At 41.8% G+C, this 22,678-nt stretch overlaps 2 protein-coding genes across 8 annotated transcripts in view; both read left to right on the forward strand.

The window, feature by feature from the left end:
• The window catches only part of acap3b (ArfGAP with coiled-coil, ankyrin repeat and PH domains 3b), a 93,099-nt gene extending 75,363 nt beyond the window's left edge, over positions 1-17,736 (forward strand). Inside the window, exons 15-26 of one of the 6 annotated variants that reach the window (XM_072666471.1) lie at positions 159-367; positions 2,546-2,615; positions 2,715-2,809; positions 2,920-3,134; positions 3,928-4,023; positions 4,189-4,290; positions 4,402-4,622; positions 5,605-5,714; positions 6,169-6,279; positions 6,834-6,895; positions 9,744-9,790; positions 11,779-12,525. In XM_072666471.1, the coding sequence (XP_072522572.1) occupies positions 159-367; positions 2,546-2,615; positions 2,715-2,809; positions 2,920-3,134; positions 3,928-4,023; positions 4,189-4,290; positions 4,402-4,622; positions 5,605-5,714; positions 6,169-6,279; positions 6,834-6,895; positions 9,744-9,790; positions 11,779-11,847 (1,407 nt within the window). In that variant the 3' untranslated portion in view covers positions 11,848-12,525. Of the gene's footprint in view, positions 1-158; positions 368-2,545; positions 2,616-2,714; positions 2,810-2,919; positions 3,135-3,927; positions 4,024-4,188; positions 4,291-4,401; positions 4,623-5,604; positions 5,715-6,168; positions 6,280-6,833; positions 9,563-9,743; positions 9,791-11,778; positions 12,526-17,706 lie in introns of those variants that run through there. The other 5 variants (XM_072666474.1, XM_072666469.1, XM_072666470.1 and 2 more) reach the window with 5 other exon arrangements.
• LOC140543362 (ubiquitin-conjugating enzyme E2 J2-like) lies at positions 15,518-21,133 on the forward strand. 2 transcript variants are annotated; one of them, XM_072666476.1, is made up of 7 exons: positions 15,518-15,803; positions 17,707-17,837; positions 18,064-18,104; positions 18,277-18,379; positions 18,463-18,601; positions 19,169-19,249; positions 20,280-21,133. In XM_072666476.1, exons 2-7 carry the CDS (start codon positions 17,707-17,709, stop codon positions 20,565-20,567), a joined length of 783 nt encoding a protein of 260 aa, XP_072522577.1. In that variant the 5' UTR covers positions 15,518-15,803; the 3' UTR covers positions 20,568-21,133. The 2 variants fall into 2 exon arrangements, with proteins under 2 accessions (XP_072522577.1, XP_072522576.1); XM_072666475.1 differs by lacking the exon at positions 15,518-15,803 and adding an exon at positions 16,379-16,486.
• Positions 21,134-22,678: the final 1,545 nt, after the last annotated feature.

The raw sequence follows: 22,678 nt of genomic DNA on the forward strand, positions 1-22,678 counted from the left end.
ATGCCACTCACTAAAGCCCTAGAGTGCAAGATTCCACTTGTTGGTATTGGTATTGTGAAATCTGACTCTGCATAGTTTAAGTACAGAGACTTCATTGAATTCATCTAATAGACTGAAGTGGTATACAGTGGTAACTTCCTGCCTGCCTCTCCTTTCAGCGTTTGGACAGGACAGCATCTCCCTCCACCAGCAGTATAGACTCTGCCAGTGAGCCACGGGAGAGGAGCGTTAGGGGGGAGACGCTGCTGCAGAGGGCTCAGTCTCTACCCGGCAACGAGCTGTGCTGTGACTGCGGGCAGTCCGACCCACGCTGGGCCAGCATCAACTTCGGCATTCTGCTGTGCATTGAATGCTCCGGCATCCATAGGTGAAACACTGACTGCAATTTATTCAACATTTAGCAATGAATTACATTTACAGTGTCATAAAAAAGTGTTCGCCCCCTGTTTGCCCCCACACAATGTGTAGTATTTAGTTGTTAGTGTTCCCAGGAGTGAATGCCTGCCCACAATCTCTTCAAGAAAGATTCAGGAAGAATGGGATCAGTGGTAGCATAGCACAGTGGAAACCATTGCTATCTAATAAAAATGTAAATGCTGGTCTTAGGTTCGCCAAAAACACTTAAATGAGTTCTGGACAATGGGTTTTATGGACAAATGCACCTTTTTTGCACATGCGACCTGATCCAGAAGCTGCCACCTGTTAAGCATGGTGGTGGTAGTGTGAATGATTTAAGACGCCTTGCTATTATTGAAGGAACGAAATTCTGCACTTTATCAGAGAATTCTTCATGAAACATCTTTCTGATATGGTCCCTCATGCAGCAAGACAAGCAAATCTACCTTACAATGGTTGAAAAATGGACCTGAAAGTGTTAGATAATCACTAGTTCAATAACATAAATTACATTTTCAGTTTACAGTATACAGTATCCAGTATATAGTCTTTACAGTATATCACATTGACTGCTCATATTAAGCTCTAACTGAAATGAAAGGGCAGATTTACTATTGGGTCACATCCAGAGTTGACTCATGCCTCTGGCTCACAGTATGACTGCTATGACAGTTGAATGACAGCCTGCATAAGTCTAACCATGCCTGTTGACGTCACATGTGACTTGCTCTTCCCAAACAACAGCGTGGCTGTACAGCAGGAAAGCCGTTTCCTAGCATCTGACATACACACACACACACATATCCACACGTACAGTATGCACATACACGCATAATACGTCATGCAGTCTGGCTCTGGCACCTCTTCTCAAGTGCCTCATCAGCCCATCTGTAGATTAGTGGCGCCAGTCGGCTAATCAGATTAAATCGCTCCCACCTTCACACAGCCAGCCAGCCGCTGATGGCAGGAGACAAGACAGCAGACTTAAGACACAGAGAGGCGTTCAGCGTTAGGTTTAATGTTTATAGTTACAGACACAACAAAAATGCAGAGAAAGAGAAGGAGCCTTTGTCCCTGAAATGTTTAAGATAGGAATAGAGATAAGAAGATATCCACCCCTATATGACAGCACTGGTTGGCATTAATAAAATGGTCCTTTGTTCTGTGTTGTCGCAGGATCTTTGGCTGTGTTAAATGCATCACAGTGTAGATCTCGTTCACGTTAAGAAAACAGCTACTAGAAGTGTTGTCTAATGCTAGAGTGAACAGCTCTGTGCCCTCAAACAACCTGCATATGTCAGTGTCTGCTCTTCCAGTCACACCTGTTCCATCTAATCAGGTGCTTTCTCAGCCCTTCCTGAGTTTAAGTGGGTGCATTAGCGATTTTCTGCCCCCCTCCGCCCAGCAGCCATTAGCAGCCTCACTAGCTAGTTCTCAGACTACTTTATATATATATATATATAAATATAGACAACATGAGAGCAAAAATGAAGCAGCAGGCTAAAACTGTCTCTACTGTCCGTGGAGCATTGCATTGATATTTGGATTGCATCAGTGAGGTCAGGATGTTGGATGATCACCACCCCAACTCATCCCAAAAGTACTGGGTGGTGCACCATTAACCATTAACAATAAGAGAACACAGTTCCACTGCTCCACAGCTCAATGCTGGGGGCCTTTATACCCATCTAGCTCACGCCTGACATTAGGCAGCATGGTGCCAATAGGTTCATGTTTAGCAGCTCCAGAGAGTCCTATTCTATTGGCAGTGCTTCTCTACAGGGACTAGATAAGCTGTGTGTGTTGCAATGGGTGCAGCTTAAAGTAGCTGAGTGCATTCATTAAAAAGGGTGTCCACAAATATTTGGACATATAGTGTAAATCAATTGCGAATGCTTAGCGACCTTAACTCTACTCTGAATATGTGAACCCTTGCACTCAGAAACTGTTACAGTGCATCCACCAATAAGGGCAGCATGACACTTCTATGCAGTGATAGAAAACATAGTAGTACACTGAGGACTCCTATGACTACTTTGACCAACGTGGACATGCATGCTCAACTGGGAGCAGATCTTAATGTGATGCTATAACATTACCAAGCTACATTGGATTTATGGTGCTTTTACACTCATGTTCTTCTCTGTAGGAGTTTGGGTGTTCATTGCTCAAAGGTGCGCTCTCTAACTCTGGACTCTTGGGAACCAGAACTAATAAAGGTAAGATTTGAATTGCGTGAACCCATTCTTTAACGATACAGCTGTGCCAACTAAACAGTCTTCTCACCAGTCTCCTCTTCTTCCTCTGCCTCGATCTAGTTAATGTGTGAACTCGGCAACACAGTAATTAATCACATCTATGAAGGTGGCTGTGAAGAAAGAGGGCTGAAGAAACCTGGCCCCAACAGCTCAAGGTCAGTCTGGCTGTTGTTATCTCCTCATTAGATCAAACACTGAACAGCTGTCACTGCGGGAAACACTTTAATAGAAATGAGAGGATTTCTGATTTATGTTTGTTTTCCAGGCAAGAGAAGGAGGCCTGGATCAAAGCTAAATACGTGGAGAGGAAGTTTCTGAAGAAAATGTGTGGCGCTGAGGCTCTGATGGAGGGGGGCAGGAAGTCACATCACTGGCGCGTGAAGAAGTGCAGAAGAAACAACAGCTCCGTCTGTGCACCCAAAACCCGGCGGAAATACAGGCACGATGGTGGGAGCGTATCGCCAGGCAATCTCTCTGCAGGTATTGCATGGCTGTAAGATGGTCAGACAAATCTATACTTACCTTAAATGGTGGATGGATCTTATACTTAATCATATACAGAATGTCTTGAGTTTTAGTCATAAAGGTGCGCAGTCTAAATGATTAGGCATAGAATACTATGGGTTTTTGCTGCAAATCTGTACTCAGAATATCTCACACACGTTATGCACACACAGGAATCAGAGATATTTCAATATTTCTCATTTTATTGGTTGCCTGGTTAAAAATGACACATGATGGCCGGAGATTTCCTGCTGGGAGTTAACCATTTTAAAACTTGACGGAGTGGAAACTCTGGTGTGTGTGTTAGATTGAATTATGGGTGTATTTAGGAAAGGGCGGTAGCCTCAGCTATTGATTACAACACAACTGGAAGCAGTTTAACACTGTGTGATAACGGTCTATTGAAGAAACCATAAATTCTGCTCCTCTAGCTCCATGGGCCAGTGCATCTTCACATCCTGGCTTTCTCATGTTGGCTAAATCATTAATTCATACTACAGGATGAGTGAATTTTCAGTCATAAAAGTCCTAAACATATTACTGAGGGGTAAGATTTGGCTAAAAACACGTACTATATGTCCGACTTAAGGGAGGCATGATTTAAATGGAAGTTAATTGAGTATATTAACGCTAATTCTAGTTTAGCACCCCACCGTTAACTTGCTGCTCATCTCTTAAACCAGTACAAGCCAGCATAAAGAAAGAAAGATGGATGTACTGATGTTTTGGATTTGATGGCACTCACTTCTTCTTCTCTCCTCATTCTCAGCCGCTGCAGCAGCCAAGTTCCGCAGAGAGTCGTTATTCTGTCCTGATGAACTAGACTCGCTCTTCTCCTACTTCGACACAGGCTCTGGGCCTCGCAGTAAGTCATGACACTACTTTGCTCACCAGGCTGCTATTGCTAACTTTAGCTAAAAGCTAGTAAACAGCCATGTCACTTTGATACGTGTGATTGTCCATAAACTGTTTGCTGTGAGTTTGAAACGGCTGTGGTGTGAGTAACGTGTCCGTGGCTTGGCAATGATTGGCCCCACAGGTCTCAGCAGTGACAGTGGTCTAGGCGGCAGTACGGACGGCAGCACGGACATCCTGGTGTTCGGCTCAGTGGTGGACAGCGTCACAGAGGAGGGTGAGTTTTTTTTTACACTGACATTTTTTATTTATTCCAGCCTTAAATAGTGAAGGAAAGGATCTCAAGCATTCCCTCTCTCTCTCTCTCTCTTTTTATGCTACCCTGCAGAGTGTGAGGATTCAGAGGAGTCCAGTGGGGAGGTGGAGATCGAGCAGGAGGCGTCAGATCCAGAAGATTTGAGGGAGCTACATCCCGGAGCGCTGCTCTACAAGGCCTCGCGGGCCCGCAACCTGCCCGTCATGGCTGAAGCACTAGCACACGGAGCAGACGTCAACTTGGTCAGCAATGAGGACGAGAGAAAGAGCCCCTTAATACAGGCTGTGACAGGGGTGAGTCAGTCTACTCCGTAACACTGTCACTTTATAATGCAGTTTGAGCTGAAACTGTCTTTACAAGGAGAAATTCAATGTGAAATTCCCAACCTGCAACCAAGTTACAGCGTAGAAAGACTAACCTAGCATAGAAGTCTGAGACAAACAGCTGTTCAAACAGCTGTTATTTTAATGTCAGCTGAATAGCTATCTAGCTACCTACCTGAAGTGAACTGACTAAATAAGCAGCCTTACTTAAAACACTATCAGAGCTTTAGATTCTGCAGTAAGTGAAATCATAAGTGATCCTTTTTACTGTAAGATTTAAATGTTCAGGTTTCACAGCCAGACTTAACAATTAATTATTGTTATTTTGCTGAGTATTCGAGTTGCAAGACATAATCATATGATTAATTATGTAGTAATTATATATATATATATATATATATATATATATATATATATATATATTTATATATATATATATATATATATTATACTAATTATAGATAGATATATTACATTTACAGTATCAATAAGTTGGACTTTATTAATTTGTTTTTAAGGTACCATTTAATGCATGTATTTGAAGTCGTTCTTTAAGGTAGAAATACTCAGTATGTGATTTTGATTGGGGTTAAAAATGCTAAGAAACATTTTACAAGCCTATTTACCACCCTGTTATTTCACCTCGCCTGTAATGAAGGGCTTGTGGAAACAATCATAAGCTCTGCTTTTATTGGCTGGTTCACAGCACTGCGTTGGACTACACCCACATCACATAGCCTTAACTAGCCTAGCAAAGCCTAGCATAGCTTTTGACACTTTAACAGGAACAATTTGTAACTGAAACTGTATAATTTCAAGGTATTGGGAGAACCTACGACTGCTAAATGCTGCAGAGTGTCCCAATGTGTCATACAGTGCTGGTTTGCTTTCTTATATCTATCTCTTTGTTTCTCTCTCTCTGTCTGTCTCTCTCTCCTACTCTCATTCCTAGGGTTCTTTGATAGCCTGCGAGTTTTTGCTGCAGAATGGAGCCGATGTCAATCAGAGAGATGCAAGGGGACGAGGCCCTCTCCACCATGCCACGTGTCTGGGCCACACTGGGTAAGCTTTTATTGATCCTCGCCTAGCGTATTAGTTTGCAGTCTTTAAGAACACTTTTCTTGCCTGTGAATTAAAATTTGCATACTCGTTATGATGGAATAACAGACAAAATCCATTGATTGTTATTAATGTGGTAATGTTTCTCTTATCACTAATTAGCCAAGTCTGTAGTTCACAACACATAACTTTGGTGTTTTTTTACACTGTATGGGAGCTCCATGCTAGTGCGTTTTTTAGCTATGAAATGTATTTATGTTAGTCAGATATTAATTCTAATATAGAAACAAGTATTTGGTAGCTGATTATTTGGGTCTGTTAAACTGATGTCAATTATAATAGTAATGCAACTTCGAGAGTGATGAACTGAGGTGTGGGCTTACACACCACACAAGGTCTAATGGGTTAGGCCATAGAGTTGCAATAACAACTCTTTCCTTTCCTGCTCTGTCCACAGGCAAGTGTGTCTGTTCCTGAAGCGAGGGGCATCTCAGACAGAGGTGGATGAGGACGGACAGGACCCTCTGAGCGTCGCCGTGCAGGCAGCGAATGCAGACATTGTTACATTGTGAGTACCAGAATTAGCCTTATCTTTATTGACTCCTATGTTAAATTGGTGACATTTGGTGTTAAATGTTAAATCAGAAATCTGATATATGGCCATAAATATTGCAAATATGTTAATGCATGTACATGTTTATTGTACACATATAAGAATAATTTCTTAGACACATATGCTTAATATATGGATCATATGTATATTTGATTCATAGTAAATAAGTAAATATAAATGATAGTACGTGTATGTAAATACTGTATGTATAACACAGACCGTCATTGTCCAGAAAAAACTTTTGACATAACATAAATCTGGTAGTCCAAAATGACTTGGAATAAAGTCATCTGGTCGTTTTGGAGGGTTTTTTTTGAAGGTTTTTGTGTAACAGCAACAATTTTCTGTGGCCCATTTTGAATAAGTTGGCAAATATGTCATATATGTTTCAATGTGGATATATTATATAATATATTTTCTTATATTCTAACATAAAATTGCCATAAATTAGATTTCCATCTGGCAATGCATTCTTAACCCATTTCTTATCCTCTCTTTTGTTGGTTTAGGTTGCGGTTGGCTCGGATGAACGAGGAGATGCGCGAAGCGGACGGACCCCTCGGCCAGCCAGGTCAATACCCCGGCAGCAGCCCCACTGAACAGCAGTACAAGAAGTGCATTCAGGAGTTTATCTGCCTTACTATAGACGAGTGCTAAGTGGGGAGCTCCTGAGCAGGGTTAGGGCTGAGATAGGGGCCACTTCCAGTAGGGGTCAGCCTCTGTCTAAGTGTGGGAACAATAATATTGGTCTAACTTCGGTCACATTCCTGATATGTCCAGATAGTACTGTCCCAGATGACTCATTCACATCTTTGGGACAGTTTTGGTCCTCATAACTAAAATCATCATCAGTATCCGCACAGCATTTAGAAAACTTCATGAAACTGTTGTAGCTGTTATCGCTGTAGTAGCAACAGGGAGTTCAGCACGGCTGTCGCGATGTGCAAGGCCCCGCTGAATGGCTTAGAATGGATGTGGAATGATGCTAGCCAAGCTGAAATTAGGGCAGTAGTGTAATCATGTAGGGACTGCTAAATCTCATAGGAGTGAGTCACAGGTAGTTCGGTACGTACGTAAGCAGACGCATCCAGCCGGAACGACATTGTGTAGTATTATTTAGTCATCATGTACAAATACGACTGTGTGCACTTTTCCTACCGACAGTATTTTATTTGTTTGTTTTTTTAGATACATTTTGTTCATTGCGTTACTCTGCCTTGAGTGTGTTTTTCATCGTGTATGCGTGTGTGTGTTTTTGGATTTTTTTATTTATGATGTTCCGCCCGGAGGACTAGTGCAATGTTAACTGGAATACGGAAGAAAATCTGTATCCATATACGTATATTTTACATTTTTTCTCTATTCATTAGATTCATAGCTATTTCAGCTTTACTTACTGGACTCTCTTTGGCCTTGCATTAATTATCTCATTCATTAAACCCGGTTGATTGGCCAGTTTGCCCCTAGCAATCCCCATTCCTGAATCAAATTCCTCGTGCAGTTGAATTACGGGTGTTTTCAAGCCCTTTAAAGTTTAAGAAAGATGTCAGTTTGACTAAATTATTTATAGAAGCTATATAATATCTGTATGTTTTATATATATTTGTACATGTATCCCCCAGGTCCCCAAATCTCTCGTAACGTGATTTATTTTTCCAAGTTATAATGGAGCTTCCGTTAAGATCAGTTGCTTTGAACAGTCGAGTCAGTGTGTAGAGCAGCGGCCCGTTTCTGCATGCGTGCTGTTCAGATTGCAAGCTGGAGCCAAACCTGCTTCCAAGCATGATCCCTTATGCTGGCTGGCCGACCTTGTCGATTTTTTGGAAATGCATGACTTTTTGACGACATCTTAATGCCGGACACTCCCACTTTGCAGCTCAGCTGATTGATATGTTTCCATATGTCAGCATGAAATCGGTTAACCAAGTTTCACCTCTTGGATGGGGACGTGGTTGAGCGGTTGAGAGTGGTAGGCATTATGTCATGATAGCTAATTAAATGCACACTAACGGAGCAGAGTTGAGTACACTATGTGTTCAAATGTTTGTGGACACCCCTTCTAATGATGCATTCAGCTGGCTTTTTTTAAGTTACACCCATTCCTGACATACACACGCGCACACACACACCTTGTCTAGCTTGTCCAATAGAATAGGACTCTCTAGAGCAGATACAACAATGCTCCAGAATCTAGTACAGAGCCTTTTCAGGACAGTAGAGACAAGGTACTCCAACAAAAGCAGGATTAATTCTGAATAAATCAGTGTCCCAATACTTTTGTCCATATAGTGTATGTTAAAGAAAAGATAGTTGTATCAAATAAGAGCAAAGCATTGTCGCTGTCGTAATGAAACCTTGTATCTCTTTCATGCATGTTAATGTAGCACAGATAACTGGCATTCTCAAAAGGTATCAAATCAAAATCATAATAAAGGACAAGATTTTGATATGACAGCGACAATAAGCTTATTTAAGGGCGTTTTCACACCCATTAAATCAGACTCTGGTTCGTTTTCATCCTTGGTGTAATTCATTTGGGGAAGTGTAAACACAATAATTGAACAACCGCATAGAGACCCTTGAGAAGAGGTGGTCTCTGTCCCGTCCCAAATTGAACTCTGGATCGGTTCCTTAGTGGTGAGAACATGATCTGACCTTGATCTGACCCAACTGCTCTGCAAAAACAGTAAAAACAGTAGTTTAAACAGTAGTTTAACCCAGTAGTATTTCCCAGATAATCGCTACAGCTATGCAAAAATGCCATTTCTGACGTGGCTTCATGTTTAACTGCACAGAAATCTTCCTGTATTTGCTTTCTTGCTCCACCCCAGACAGATCTGACCAATACGTGCAGAAAACCAAACCAAACCAAGGGGAAAATGCCCCAGTTTACAATCTCATTAACTGATTCGGACCAGAGCAAACCAACTATAGGTGTGAAAATGGTCCTTTTTTCTGACCATATGAGGCCCATTCGGTTAAGGACTGGCCAGTGTCGTGTCTTTGGGTGTGTGTTTAACGTGGAACTGTAAAATGCTTCTGAACCGCTGTTGAAGTTCAACTGTGGATCCTTTCGCTGTTCTCTTTGCAACAGTCTGTACAGTCCGTTTTCATACTGTTCGATATTTGGAGACGTCCTTGTACTATTTCCATGACTGAAACCTTAAAAGGAACTTGTCTTTTAAAACACTGAAAAAAAGCTCAAAGAATAAAACTATGATGCTCTTGAACTCCTCAACCTGTTCTGTGCTTTGTCTTTCTTTCTACTGAGGCACTACAGTGGCTGGTGTAGGGGATTCTCTCTGCTCTCCTGGTTCTGGGGTGTAGTGCGTTCTCTGAGCGTTGGTTTGCTCCCAGTATGTTCAGTAGCTTAATGTTCAGTGGATTCTTGTCTGAAATCAGTTGTGTTTTCTTTATAGACCCCAGTTGTCCTCTGAGCCCTCGGAGAGTAAAGCAAAAGGACAGAGTGAGTGATGTTACATGCTCTTATTACTGGGGATGGATTGCTTTCTTGGTGGCGGTGTGGTTAAGGGTGCAAAAAATAGAAGGATATAAGTATATATATGCATAATTTGATGATGTGGTGAAATTACAAAAATAATCAATAGGTTGTGTGATTACTAACATAACTCATAGTGAGCGAAAGCCCAACATAAGACAGATGCATTTTTCATTAGTTTCTAAAATTCTGTTCAAATTAAAATACTCACCAACCAGGAGCAGAGCCAGACATTTCAAGTGCATGTCGGGTGATGAGCTTCTCCTAAGTTAAACCCATTTATGCAGTTAAATATAAAAAAAGGTTTTATGCAAAATAACATACGTTGATTGTAGAAGTTGTTGAAAATGATGTCATTTAAAATTAATGTACAAACTGCACATATGATGATATTTTAGCATTGTGAAACTGTCCGGCCTAGCTGGAGCTAGCGCTTATGACACAACCCGGCCTGTTCGTGTTGCATTGATGATTTCGATGTGTCCGACTTCAGCGTCAGACTTCAGAGGATGTTCATGTTAATTTTTCTAATAAAACTGACACCGCTTGAATACAGCGTTAGCCCTAATGTCCAGACTTACCCAAAACAACACCTTTCTGCTGTTCACCGGCCGATGCTGCTGCTGCTTCTGAAGCTGAATCACTTTCTATGGCTGCGGTCGACACCTTTTTAAAAAAACTTCCATCCAATTCCTTTCAATATCCATCCATCAGTCAGATGTTTTAAATCAGCGATCGGCTCAATTAAGCAGCTCATTTTGTTTAAGGGCGGGGTATCAGAATATTATGACCACCTCCAGGACGTCACAGATGCTATGTGACAGGGTTTGCTGCACGTATAAATAAGCAAGCACACCAGTCAGTTGTAGCAGAGCACTAAACAATAGTCATAGGTATAGGACGTTATTTGACTGATCTCCAAAAGGGCATGAGAATAGGGTTCCTGAGCGAAGGGTAGTGGCATTTTAGAAAATGCTAACTTCATGGCATGTTCTAGAGCCGCCGTAGTGAAGGTATAGTGAGAATGGACTGAGTTCATGCCAACAGCATAATAGTGGTGCCATAGATAGAGGGGAACAACGACTCCTGCAAGTGATTACAGAGCGAACCGTGCACCCTTGCTCTGCACAGTTTACAGTGAAGTCAATGTAAAAAAGCTTTTCATCTTCCTCGGACTATCGAGTCATTTAAGTAATTTTGGAGCATTTCTATTGGTCCATTCATCATGAAATTGTGACACAATGTAAAGAACAACTGCCAGGTCCACATTAGATAGACAGATACTTTACTGATCCCGAAGACAATTTACCAGCTAGTAGCAAGTGCACAATACAGCACATTAATACAATAAAATAATTACAATAATAACAAGAAATAGAATAAATAACAAAAATATGCACTTAAAACCAACCGGAGATGAAAGGCAGTGCATTTATAAAGAATAAGGAATGAAGCAGACAGATGAGAAAACTGAATAAATATGTGCAAATATTGGTTTTACAGTAAAGTGTCAGTAGTGTCCAGGAGTTCAGATGTACAGTAAAGCATAAATAGTGCAGATTAAACCTATGATTATGTCAGAAAGTCAAAAATGTGTTGTTTTGTGTAGTATTTTTAACAGATCCAGGTATTTTACATATCCAGGTGTTCATGGACCTGCTCCTGACCTAGCCTAATTTTGCCTCCTAAAACTCAGCAGCTTTCTATGAAGCTAAAGCTTTTCGCAACAATCATGGGATCTAAAAACCAATTACTTTTGTAATTATTACACAGTTGCATGCAAATCTGCTGTCACAGCTGTCTCTGATCTCAAAAGAAGTACATGGTCTAACTGTTTTGTTTTTTAACTAACTAAAGATGTATGCAACCATGTGTCACCCAGCCTCTTCTGGATTTCATCAGGGCAAAAATGAATCTCTAACGAACTTATCTTCTAACTCTGCGTCCTGTTTTAGACAGCGACACGTTCAGTGACATCATTTGGGAGTTTCCGGACATGGCTCCAGACCAGCCCGAAAATGTGAGAGGCAGAAGCACTCCCATGCATCACGGTTACCTCTCCAGCAGGCCTAAAGCAGCCTAAAGAAGACAATGATCTAAATAGGCCTAAAGAAGAGGAAAAAGCCATAATGAGGGTTCACGTAGCTACTTTGAGGTGTTTAGGTGTCTAAGGACACACAGCTTATATAATCTCCAGTAGAACAGGCCCCTCGGAAGCAGTCGCGTATGAGCCTAAGGTCACACAGTGCTAAGGTTTGGCTAGAGGGGTATAAGGCCCCCAGCTTTGGGCTGTGGAGCAGTGGAACTGTATTCACTGGAGTGAAGGTACTATTGGGATGATCAGTTCTGGATAAACATTTACTTGTAACATGTATTTGAATATTGTACATTGAAAGGGATGCAGCCCATTAATTAGCAAATGAACATGATTGTGACTTTTATGGAGCTTAGGATACCCTGGGAAGGATGTTTGCTCCCATTTTGCCATGAATAAGGTGGGAAAAAGTTGGGACTTGTAATAAGCAATAGCATGTAAGCTAGAGGTTATGTTTACATCCATCAACTATGACAAAGTGCACGCTCACAGATCCTTGGGTTGGGTTTTTTAATGTATGAAATGTTCTATATATATAGTTTGCACATTCTGGTCATATTTCAAATGATTATTATTTGGTTTTGCAGGTTTTTGTTCAATATGATAAGAAAATAAACAATTTTGACAGCATTTGTGTAGACCTCTTGTTTTTGTGAAGCTTGTGCGTAGAGATAGTGCCACCTGGTGGTCACAGGTATAGCTGCAGCACTGTTTAACGTCTATATGTTGTACTGGTGTGTTATTTAAAGATAATATGGACATTTATACTCCCCACATGTCATGCTTAACCGTCCAGAATCAGTACACAGCCAGTCCATTTTCCATAGTATAATTCTGGCAGTTGTTCCATGATAATATAATGAATTAAAACTCCATGACAAATGGACCAATAGAAATGCTCTAAAATGACCTGGAATAAAATATTTTACATTGACGTCCATTAAAAGTTTAAGTTTCCTTCTCCTGTGAGGTTACTATTTTTGAAGATAGGAGGATGACAGCAGGTAAGATATCTAGACGGGGGTTAAATGTACAGCTCGTTTTGGGTTCAATGTTTTGTATGGAAAATACATTGAAATCCATAGCAACTGTTCGTCTGTATAAAAACATGAGCGTACAAACTTTGTGCATAAACATGAAACGTAATACGTTAGACTGATGCGTTTATGTGTTCTGGGGGAGCTTAGGTAACGTAGATTTCTCCACGTCAGAAGCACTTTCTGTTGGTGGTGAAGCGTGTATTGACACGTTTATCAACACGATACAGCACAAAGAGACGAAAAGAGCATTTACCGTTAAGTGCGTTTCAGGTTTGTCCTTGTTTTGCGTAAAAACGCACCAGATGCGCAAAAACGCACGAAATGCGTAAAGACGCACAAAATGCGTAAAAACGCACCAGATGCGCAAAAACGCACGAAATGCGTAAAGACGCACGAAATGCGTAAAGACGCACCAGATGCCTAAAAACGCACCAGATGCACAAAAACGCACAAAATGCGTAAAGACGCACCAGATGCCTAAAAATGCACCAGATGCGCAAAAACGCACCAGATGCGCAAAAACGCACCAGATGCACAAAAACGCACGAAATGCGTAAAAACGCACCAGATGCGCAAAAACGCACGAAATGCGTAAAGACGCACAAAATGCGTAAAAACGCACCAGATGCGCAAAAACGCACGAAATGCGTAAAAACGCACCAGATGCGCAAAAACGCACCAGATGCGTAAAGACGCACGAAATGCGTAAAGACGCACCAGATGCCTAAAAATGCACCAGATGCGCAAAAACGCACCAGATGCGCAAAAACGCACGAAATGCGTAAAGACGCACCAGATGCGCAAAAACGCACGAAATGCGTAAAGACGCACGAAATGCGTAAAGACGCACGAAATGCGTAAAGACGCACCAGATGCCTAAAAACGCACCAGATGCGCAAAAACGCACGAAATGCGTAAAGACGCACCAGATGCCTAAAAACGCACGAAATGCGTAAAGACGCACCAGATGCACAAAAATGCACAAAATGCGTAAAGACGCACCAGATGCCTAAAAATGCACCAGATCCGCAAAAACGCACCAGATGCGCAAAAACGCACGAAATGCGTAAAGACGCACCAGATGCGCAAAAACGCACGAAATGCGTAAAGACGCACGAAATGCGTAAAGACGCACCAGATGCCTAAAAACGCACCAGATGCGCAAAAACGCACGAAATGCGTAAAGACGCACCAGATGCCTAAAAACGCACGAAATGCGTAAAGACGCACGAAATGCGTAAAGACGCACCAGATGCCTAAAAACGCACCAGGTGCGCAATAACACACTAAATGCGCAAAAACGCACAAAATGCGCAAAGACGCACGAAATGCGCAAAAATGCGCCAGGTGCATAAAAAACAAAACACGCAACAACATCGCAGTTGTAGATTTTTTTTAGTTAAGAAACTTAGAATAAAGCATGGTGTGCTGGCTGCTTTTAATATAGTTCTCTAAATAAAAATTCTTTTGGGAACTGGGTTCTACAGCATTGCATAAAGAACTATTTTTTTCAGACCTCCTGAGTGTGAGTGTAAACATGGTGAAAAGGTTCTTTACCAATTTAAAGTTTCTTCTAACGTTATTATTATTCATACGTCCCTGGGAAATAAATAAGGATGCCAAAAAGGGTTGTTCTACACTGTGCTGCAGATGGTGTGCCGGTTCCTTCCAGATGTGCTGGAGGGTGTGCCGACAGCTTTAAAATGTGCCAGATGGTGTTGCAGCAGCTTTAAGATGTGCCGGATGCTTCAGGATGTGCCAAATGGTGTGCCGACTGCTTTAAGATATGCTGGAGAACATGCAGGATGGTGTGCCAGATGCTTTATGATGGTGCCGACTGTTTTAGGATGTGCCAGATGCTGTGCCGGCTGCTTTAGGACGTTCTACATGGTATGTTGGCTGCTTTAAAATGTGCCGGATGGAGCGCCAGCTGCTTTCAGGTGTGCCAGTTAGTATATGAGCTGCTTTAGGACATTCTGGACGGTGTGCCAGCAGCTTTATGATGTGCTGGATGCTGTACTGACAGAGTTAGGATGTGCTGGATGGTGTGGAGGCAGCTTTAGGATATGCCAGATGGTGCGCCAGATAGTGTGCCAGATGCTTTCAGATGTGCCGGTTGGTGTGCCGGTTGCTTTCAGATGTGCTGGATTTCATGCCAGATGGTGTGGCAGCGGCTTTAAGATGTGCTGGAGAATGTGCCAGATGGTGTGCCAGCAGCTTTAAGATGTGCAGGATGGTGTGCCAGATAGTGTGCCGGCAGCTTTAAGATGTGCCAGATCTTTTGCAAGATGCTTTAAGACGTGCCAGATGGTGTGACAGACAGTGTGCCGGATGCTTTAAGATGTGCCAGTAAGTGTGTCTGCTGCTTTAGGCCGTTCTACATGGTGTGCTGGCTGCTTTTAAGATGTGCCGGATGGAGTGCCAGCTGCTTTCGGGTGTGCCAGTTAGTACGTCGGCTGCTTTAGGACCTTCTGGGTGGTGGGCTGACAGTTAAGATATTCCACATATGCTGGTTTAAGGTCGGACATTGTCCTGTAGCCGGGACTTGTGCCAGCCAACGTGCCTGCCAGTACACGGAAGGTCTGTCCGGCCGGTATGCTAACAAACAATACAACAAGTGCCTGGAGAAGTGCCGGCCAGCACCCGGCAGAAAGGCTCTAAGCCCCTCTCACCAACAGAGTCGTTTTCCTGGCGTTTCAACGCCCTGCATCCTGAACTGCTGCCAGCTGCCGGCAGCGCCTGTGATGCAGACAGGAGCTGGTTCAGCTAACCTGATCATCCAGCCGGCACACCTGCCACCACACCTGCCACCACACAAAAGCGTCGACTCGGTCTGTTTTGAGAGGTTAGTCTCTGACCCGTTTGGGGGTTGTATTCATCATAATCCGAGTCTTGTGGAGATTTTATAGACTGGAGTGATGCTAGCCTGGTTAGCGTCTAGCTAACAGCGCTTTGGCTAGTGCTAGCTAGCTAGATAGCCAAGCTGGAAAGTGAACATCGCCTAGTTTTCGGGTTCAGGGCTTGACTGTGTTTAGTTTCACACGATCTTATCAGCTGTTAGAGACCCTAGTGCTAATGGTTTAGTACCCACACGCCTTCTTACAGGTACTTCCCCGTGTAGGTTAGCTAGCTAGCACCACCGACCTGAAACCAGCCAGTGGCATGCAGTCAGCTTCATCAACGTCCAGCTGTGTTTTTGCTGATTTACTGATTTACTGTAACATTAGTTATTAGTTATCTTGGTTAAACTGCTTGGCTAAGTCATCCCAGACTTGTATTTAACCTGTAGTTGATAAATGAGGTGATTTATAGACTTACAGAAATATTAGACTACATTTTAAAGACTTAATGAATCAGCAGTGTTGTTGATACTGTTCTCATAGGTCTTTAAAATGTGCCCTCCTTGGGGTAATCTTCCTAAAATCTCCTCTTACATCACTCTATTCAGCAACCGTCAACACCAGCTACCACCCTTCTTCCTTACCACCCTTCTTCGCCCATTGTCACAGTCGTCAGAATATGGTGAAGGTAAAAAAAGTGCACGTATTTGTCACTGTACAGCGAAATGTGTCCTCCGCATTTAACCCATCTGATAGTGAACACACACTCACACACACACACATGTGTTAGGGGCAGTGAGTACACACACACACACACCCACACACCCAGAGCGGTGGGCAGCCAACTCCAGCGCCCGGGGAGCAGAGAGGGTAAAGGGCCTTGCTCAAGGACCCAACAGTGGCAGCTTGCCGAGCCCGGGAATCGAACCCACAACCCTGTTATCGATATCCCGGCGCTCTAACCGCTGAGCCACCACTGCCCCCTATGAGGATCACCCCTGGTTTGGAATCAACTCGGCCCGGGACGTCCCAGATGCCACCTGACAGGGTTTACTGCACATACAGTGGCAAGAAAAAGGATGGAGGAGGTACCCTTTGGAATTGTGTTTTTTTTTTTTTTTTTTTTGCACTAATTTGTCATAAAATGTGATCCAATCCTCATCCAAGTCAAACGTAATGACATTCAAAGTGGTAGTGGAAAAAGTAAGTGAACCCTTAATTAATTACTGGTTGACCCTCCTTGGCAGCAATAACCTCAACCAGGCTCTACATTTTTGGCGAGGCATGACTCACATACGTGTTTCCTTCCTGTGCGGAGCAAACTCAGAAAGTTTGAGTGGTTTTATTAGTTAAAGTAGCTCTAGTCCACACCTCCAAACTTACTTTCTTAAGATGACTCCTATTAGCAATTTTGAGCTTATTAACTCAAGGGTTCGTGTACTTTATCCACTAGCACTATGAGATTTTTATATGGTTGTTCTCAATGAAGACATGAGTGATCATATTTTTTTGCGTTATTATTTTAGGCACATTATATTTGTCAATACGCTTGACTTGGATGACTTGGGATCAGATCACATTTCATGACAAATTAATGCAGAAAACCATCAAATACCAGAGGGTGCACATACTTTGTCTTGTCACTGTGTTAATAGGCGAGCACACCAGTCAGTTGTAGCAGAGTGCAAAGTAATCAGCGCAGCCAAAAAATGCTAACTTGACTCGTCTGATGTCCAAAAGGGCATGATAATAGGGTACCCAGGCGAAGGGTGGTTGCATCTTGGAAACAGCCAGCTAGCTTCCTGGGATGCTCTAGAGCCATAGTGAAGGTGTACCGAGAATGGATATAAAATGGAGAAAAGTTTGGTCTGTTTGGCGAGATCAAATATGTTCTTTTTCCCCACCCAGATGAACAACAACAGGAATAAGAGGGCACCAACAACAGCAACACAGCGATTAAAACAGGATTACCTCCGAATAAAGAAAGACCCTGTGCCTTACATCTGTGCTGAACCTCTTCCCTCAAATATACTAGAATGGTACTACCTCATATTTCCTCTCATCCACCACATCCGCAAATCCAATGGCTGTATTTTGTAACTCTCTTCAAACACATTTCAGATTTTTTTAAATTAGCTTTAACCTTGGAAATTTTGCAACAAGATTGATAATTTCAGTCATATGGTTTATATTTTAAAATGAAGTATGGAATTACTACCTTTCTCCATTTTGAAGTTTCTCATTATGCCACAATTCCTGATCTAGGCACTATGTTGTTCGGGGACCAGAGAAAACCCCATATGAAGGTAGTGCAGTTTTTTAATTTCAGTGATACTGCTGTTCGCTTGAGGCTTCTTGATCATTCAGGCTCTTGCATTTAGGTCATTTATGATCCTTGCTTGTCATATTACCAGGAATATCAGAAGCTTAATTTGAGCTCTTTTTTTTATTTATTTATTTGTTTTCCTTTACTTTTAGGGGGTTACTACCATGGAAAAGTGGTATTCCCACGTGAATTTCCATTCAAACCACCTAGTATTTACATGATAACCCCGAATGGGAGATTCAAGTGCAACACAAGGTATGGTTTTGAAACGCATATCAGGCTACAAAAACGTTTTGATTAAGGTTACGATTTTTCTAACTCCTTATTTTACTGAGCAGGTTATGCCTTTCCATTACGGACTTTCATCCAGACACGTGGAACCCTGCATGGTCCGTCTCCACCATCCTCACAGGGCTGCTGAGTTTCATGGTGGAGAAAGGGCCAACGCTGGGAAGCATTGAGACCTCTGATTGCACTGTAAGTACAGGGTGTCAGAATAGAGTGGGGCAGTATGACAATATTTTATCGTATTGTGATAAATTTTGTTATCATGATGGCAATATGCTTTTCTAAGCATATGAAGGAGACTGTCAGTGCTTAATAAACACTGATCAGCTGCAGGTTTCATTACTAACAGTGTGATTAGACTGATTTAACTAGATGACGTGGAGCAGATGTTGAATAAAAATGACTATTTAGTACGGGAGAGGATCTGAATAGTAGTTTATAAAATTCTTCTGTATCACAAAAAAAAATATTATGATATAGTATGTTTACCACATCGCCCACCCCTAGGGTTGGATCTTTCACTGTTTCAGATTTGTATTATCCAATCACACACATGGTACATATGACCAGAAACTGGCATGTTGACGGCGTATAAATACAAACCTCACCTTGCTTTTGATGATATTGGTGCTGCTTTCAGAAGCTAAAAATGGAGATGCCTTCACATATCTTACAACAGCTTTAAACACTGGAAGTATCCACGTGTTTTACAGTTTATTCTTTACTAAAATGCTGTTTGTCTCAACTCTTCCTCAGAAAAGACAGCTGTCTGCACAGAGCCTGGCTTTCAACTTAAAGGACAAGGTTTTCTGTGAGCTGTTTCCAGATGTTGTTGACGTGAGTCTTGATGTGCAACCTTTCACTTAAGACTTTAGGAGTTTTATTCATAGTATGTAATTTCATAGGTGCTCTGTCCTGGTCCTGGTAATCCGCAAACCATCCTCGGCAGGTTGGATGGGTGTCCTGATCAAGGTTTTTTTACCCCTTGAATCGACAATGAGTCTCTTAATGCTGACTATCAACTAATGCCATTCGATCTTTTTATAATGTTTCTATACATAATACAGCCCAACACCTTAGGTAAGATGTGCTAATACTGAACAGTAAACAGCAATGAAATCACTATTTTTAGTACCTGTTTCTAAAATCAGACTAAATTCTAATCTGATTTTCTTTTTTTTTGGAAAAACTTTTTAAATGACTGTTTCAAACTCTGTAGTGTTTAATATCTTAAGCCCAGAATAGAACAGAGCATTTCCACCATAGTTTTTAATTCAGGAGTAAGGATGGCACGTTAGATCTTCCCAAATGAAGACAATGGAGTAAAGTATCTTAGTTGTTGCACAACAACAACCAATCTGCAGAAAATAGACCAACATTTTCTGAAAGAGTGAAGAGTTCAGATCCTCCTTTTCTGACAGATTAACCAACTCACTCTTTACCTGTTGTTGCTGCATCACGTTTGCAGCAAGGCTCTGAGCTAAAGTATTCCCTTATCCCCAAACCTTTCACCACTCCACCTTAAATAATGCAGCAGTTCTGCTCTGCTGTTAAAATGTGCACACTGTAACTGCAGCACTATTTAAGGTGGAATGGAGAGTTAGCATTAGAACCAACTTTAGCCTTAGTTTCGGCTGCTAACTGTTAACGTCGCCGCTCTTATCAGTTCAAATAAAGCTCTGTTTTTTCTTGTTTACTGATAAAATGTCACAGATGAACTCTGCCCTAAGGTAGCTTTCAAACTCCCAATGATGGGGACAATGCTTAGACGCTCTAAATTCTTTCATTAATGTCCTTACTTATAGTCAAGGAGCCTGTCTTTGCTTGTGCAACTGTGCCTACCAGAATTTGAATTTGTCCTTTACAGGAGATCAAGCAAAAGCAGATGACACAAGTGGAGCTCAGTTCACGACCACAAGCTCTTCCACTGCCAGATGTGGTTCCAGATGCAGACCAGGGCCACTACGGGCTGGCAGCAATGAATGGACATGTGCCTTTGGATGTGGCAGCTCCTCCTCAGCCAGTTGCCCCCCAGCAGGCAAACCGCAACCATGGCCTCCTTGGCGGAGCGCTTGCAAACATGTTTGTAATAGTTGGCTTTGCTGCGTTTGCTTACACCGTAAAGTATGTACTTCGGAGCATAGCCCAGGAATGAGGCAGGGCTTACCCCGGACTGAGTATCACGAGTATCAGGTCACAAAAATGAGCTCCCAACCCTACCAGGAAAAAAACTGACGAAAAGGACAAACCTGTTCCACCTTTCTAGGAAGCTGAGGAAGATCAGGGTAAACATTCAACAGAAGATCAACAGCAGGTTTTGGTTTGAGGTTGTTTATCATCTCAGGACTACTTCAGCACATAGCCACTAATTAAAAAAAAATCTTCAGTCAACTTCTAAAACAATGGAAGAATATTTTGTAATTGCTACCATTTCAATTCAGAATTGATTTATTTATTTTCACCTTTCCAACATTTATGGGGTTTTGTGTATCCATTTTTACCATTTGCTTTCCACTGATTCCTCAAGCTGATGATCACACAAATATACACTTGTAAATTTGTACATTTAGATTTAGTAGTTGCTTTAACTTGCCATTACAGAGCCCTTCTTTTAAGGTCTTTTTGTGGAGCATATACTAATAACATTTTTCAAAATCTGATATTTACATAGTTTTATTTTTTTTTCCTAATTTCCTGTTTTAATAAAGAGTGGTCTCATGATTATTATCGAGTGTACTATTTCCACCAATACTTTTTTTTTATACTTAAAATATTTTGCTTATATTAAAATATGAAAGCTGTTGAAGCTTTGGAATATACTGTTGACTCCCTAAACTTCAGTCTGTTGTTGAATTCATATTTGTGGCACATTGCATTTACTTATTCGCCTATTCAGCCTTCAGCAATTCAGCAGACTAGCTCCACCCACTGATGTTATAAGGCGTGTTCCAGCCTGGAGCGCAGTCAATCAGGACAGAGTCCATTTGCATAAACATACATGCATATTCATGCCAGACCGTTGAAGGTGTCTGAATGTTATTCCTAGAGAGAAAGAGTTAGGACTGTGTTTGGCACATAAGGATGCTAGCTAAAAGTGGTCGGTGTGGTGCGATGATTAAGAGCACTACCTGCCAGTGAGCTACCACACCACGTGGGAGGCTGGGGTTCGATTCCCTGTCTGGGTGACTGTGCTGGGCTACACCAATAAGAGTCCCTGGGCAAGACTCCTAACACTGCATTGGCCTGCCTGTGTAATACCAGCAACTCTGGATAAGAACCAGCTTAAAACTGTAAATATAAATAAGCAAATGAGCACTTCAAATTAGCTATATTCACAATTTATGCTATTTGTGTAGGAGAATGTCATGAAATCATCCAACTTGCTTATTTTTATTTTAAAAATGCACTAATTTTGCCTAATGAGATTAACTAGCTTGTAAAAACAATGTTGTAAAGTCCTTCTCACTGGCTGAATAATATCTTATCATGTGCTACTGCAGATTTTTAGCAGTTTAATATCTTTTATTTTCATAAACTTTAAAAATCCCAAGCACTGAAGCTTGCATAGTCTCCCCTCAGAGATTACCAGTGACCAGTGTAATCTCCAAGCAGCTTATCTGACTTCTATTGATAGCTCCGTTCTGCTGTCCTAGTCCTTTTCTGAGAACATGCAGAGACAGTAATGTGCTCATTTCATCACTTTTATAAGCTTTAACTTCATTTATTATTCAATCTGTTCTACTGTAGAGAGGAGGGCCATGCTCGACGGTCGTGTTTTTCCACTTTGGACGTCACACGGCCTTAGTTACCGTAACCAAGTGACAAATGTACCGAATCACTGCTTATTTGCTCAGCCTCGCTTCCAGCTCTGGCTCTTTAGTCACGACACACACGCAGAGCGATGTTTTCTCAGAGAGAGAGAGAGAGACGGGTAAACATCCTCATTCAGTGAACAACGCTCGCCGGTGTTTTCCAATCCCAGGCCTTGCGTAACATTCCTCACAGTTCACGTTACAGGCAAGTGATGGGGAGTTCGAATCAGCTTAGCGAGCCGACTCCCTCGGGCTGTTCGTTTCGGTGTATCGAACGGCTGATTCAACAACTCATTTGACTTTTTTTTAATCAGTGCTGTGGACTTTTTTAATCGACCTAATTTATAACTCAGTACAAAAACAGCACAAAAACAACAGAAATAATAAACTAGAGACTGTTTAAATGATGGATTACTGAACAGTTAGCCTCCAAAGCATTAAGGTAGATATGGTG

Source organism: Salminus brasiliensis, chromosome 21, assembly GCF_030463535.1.
Source record: "Salminus brasiliensis chromosome 21, fSalBra1.hap2, whole genome shotgun sequence".
Lineage (NCBI taxonomy): Eukaryota > Metazoa > Chordata > Actinopteri > Characiformes > Bryconidae > Salminus > Salminus brasiliensis.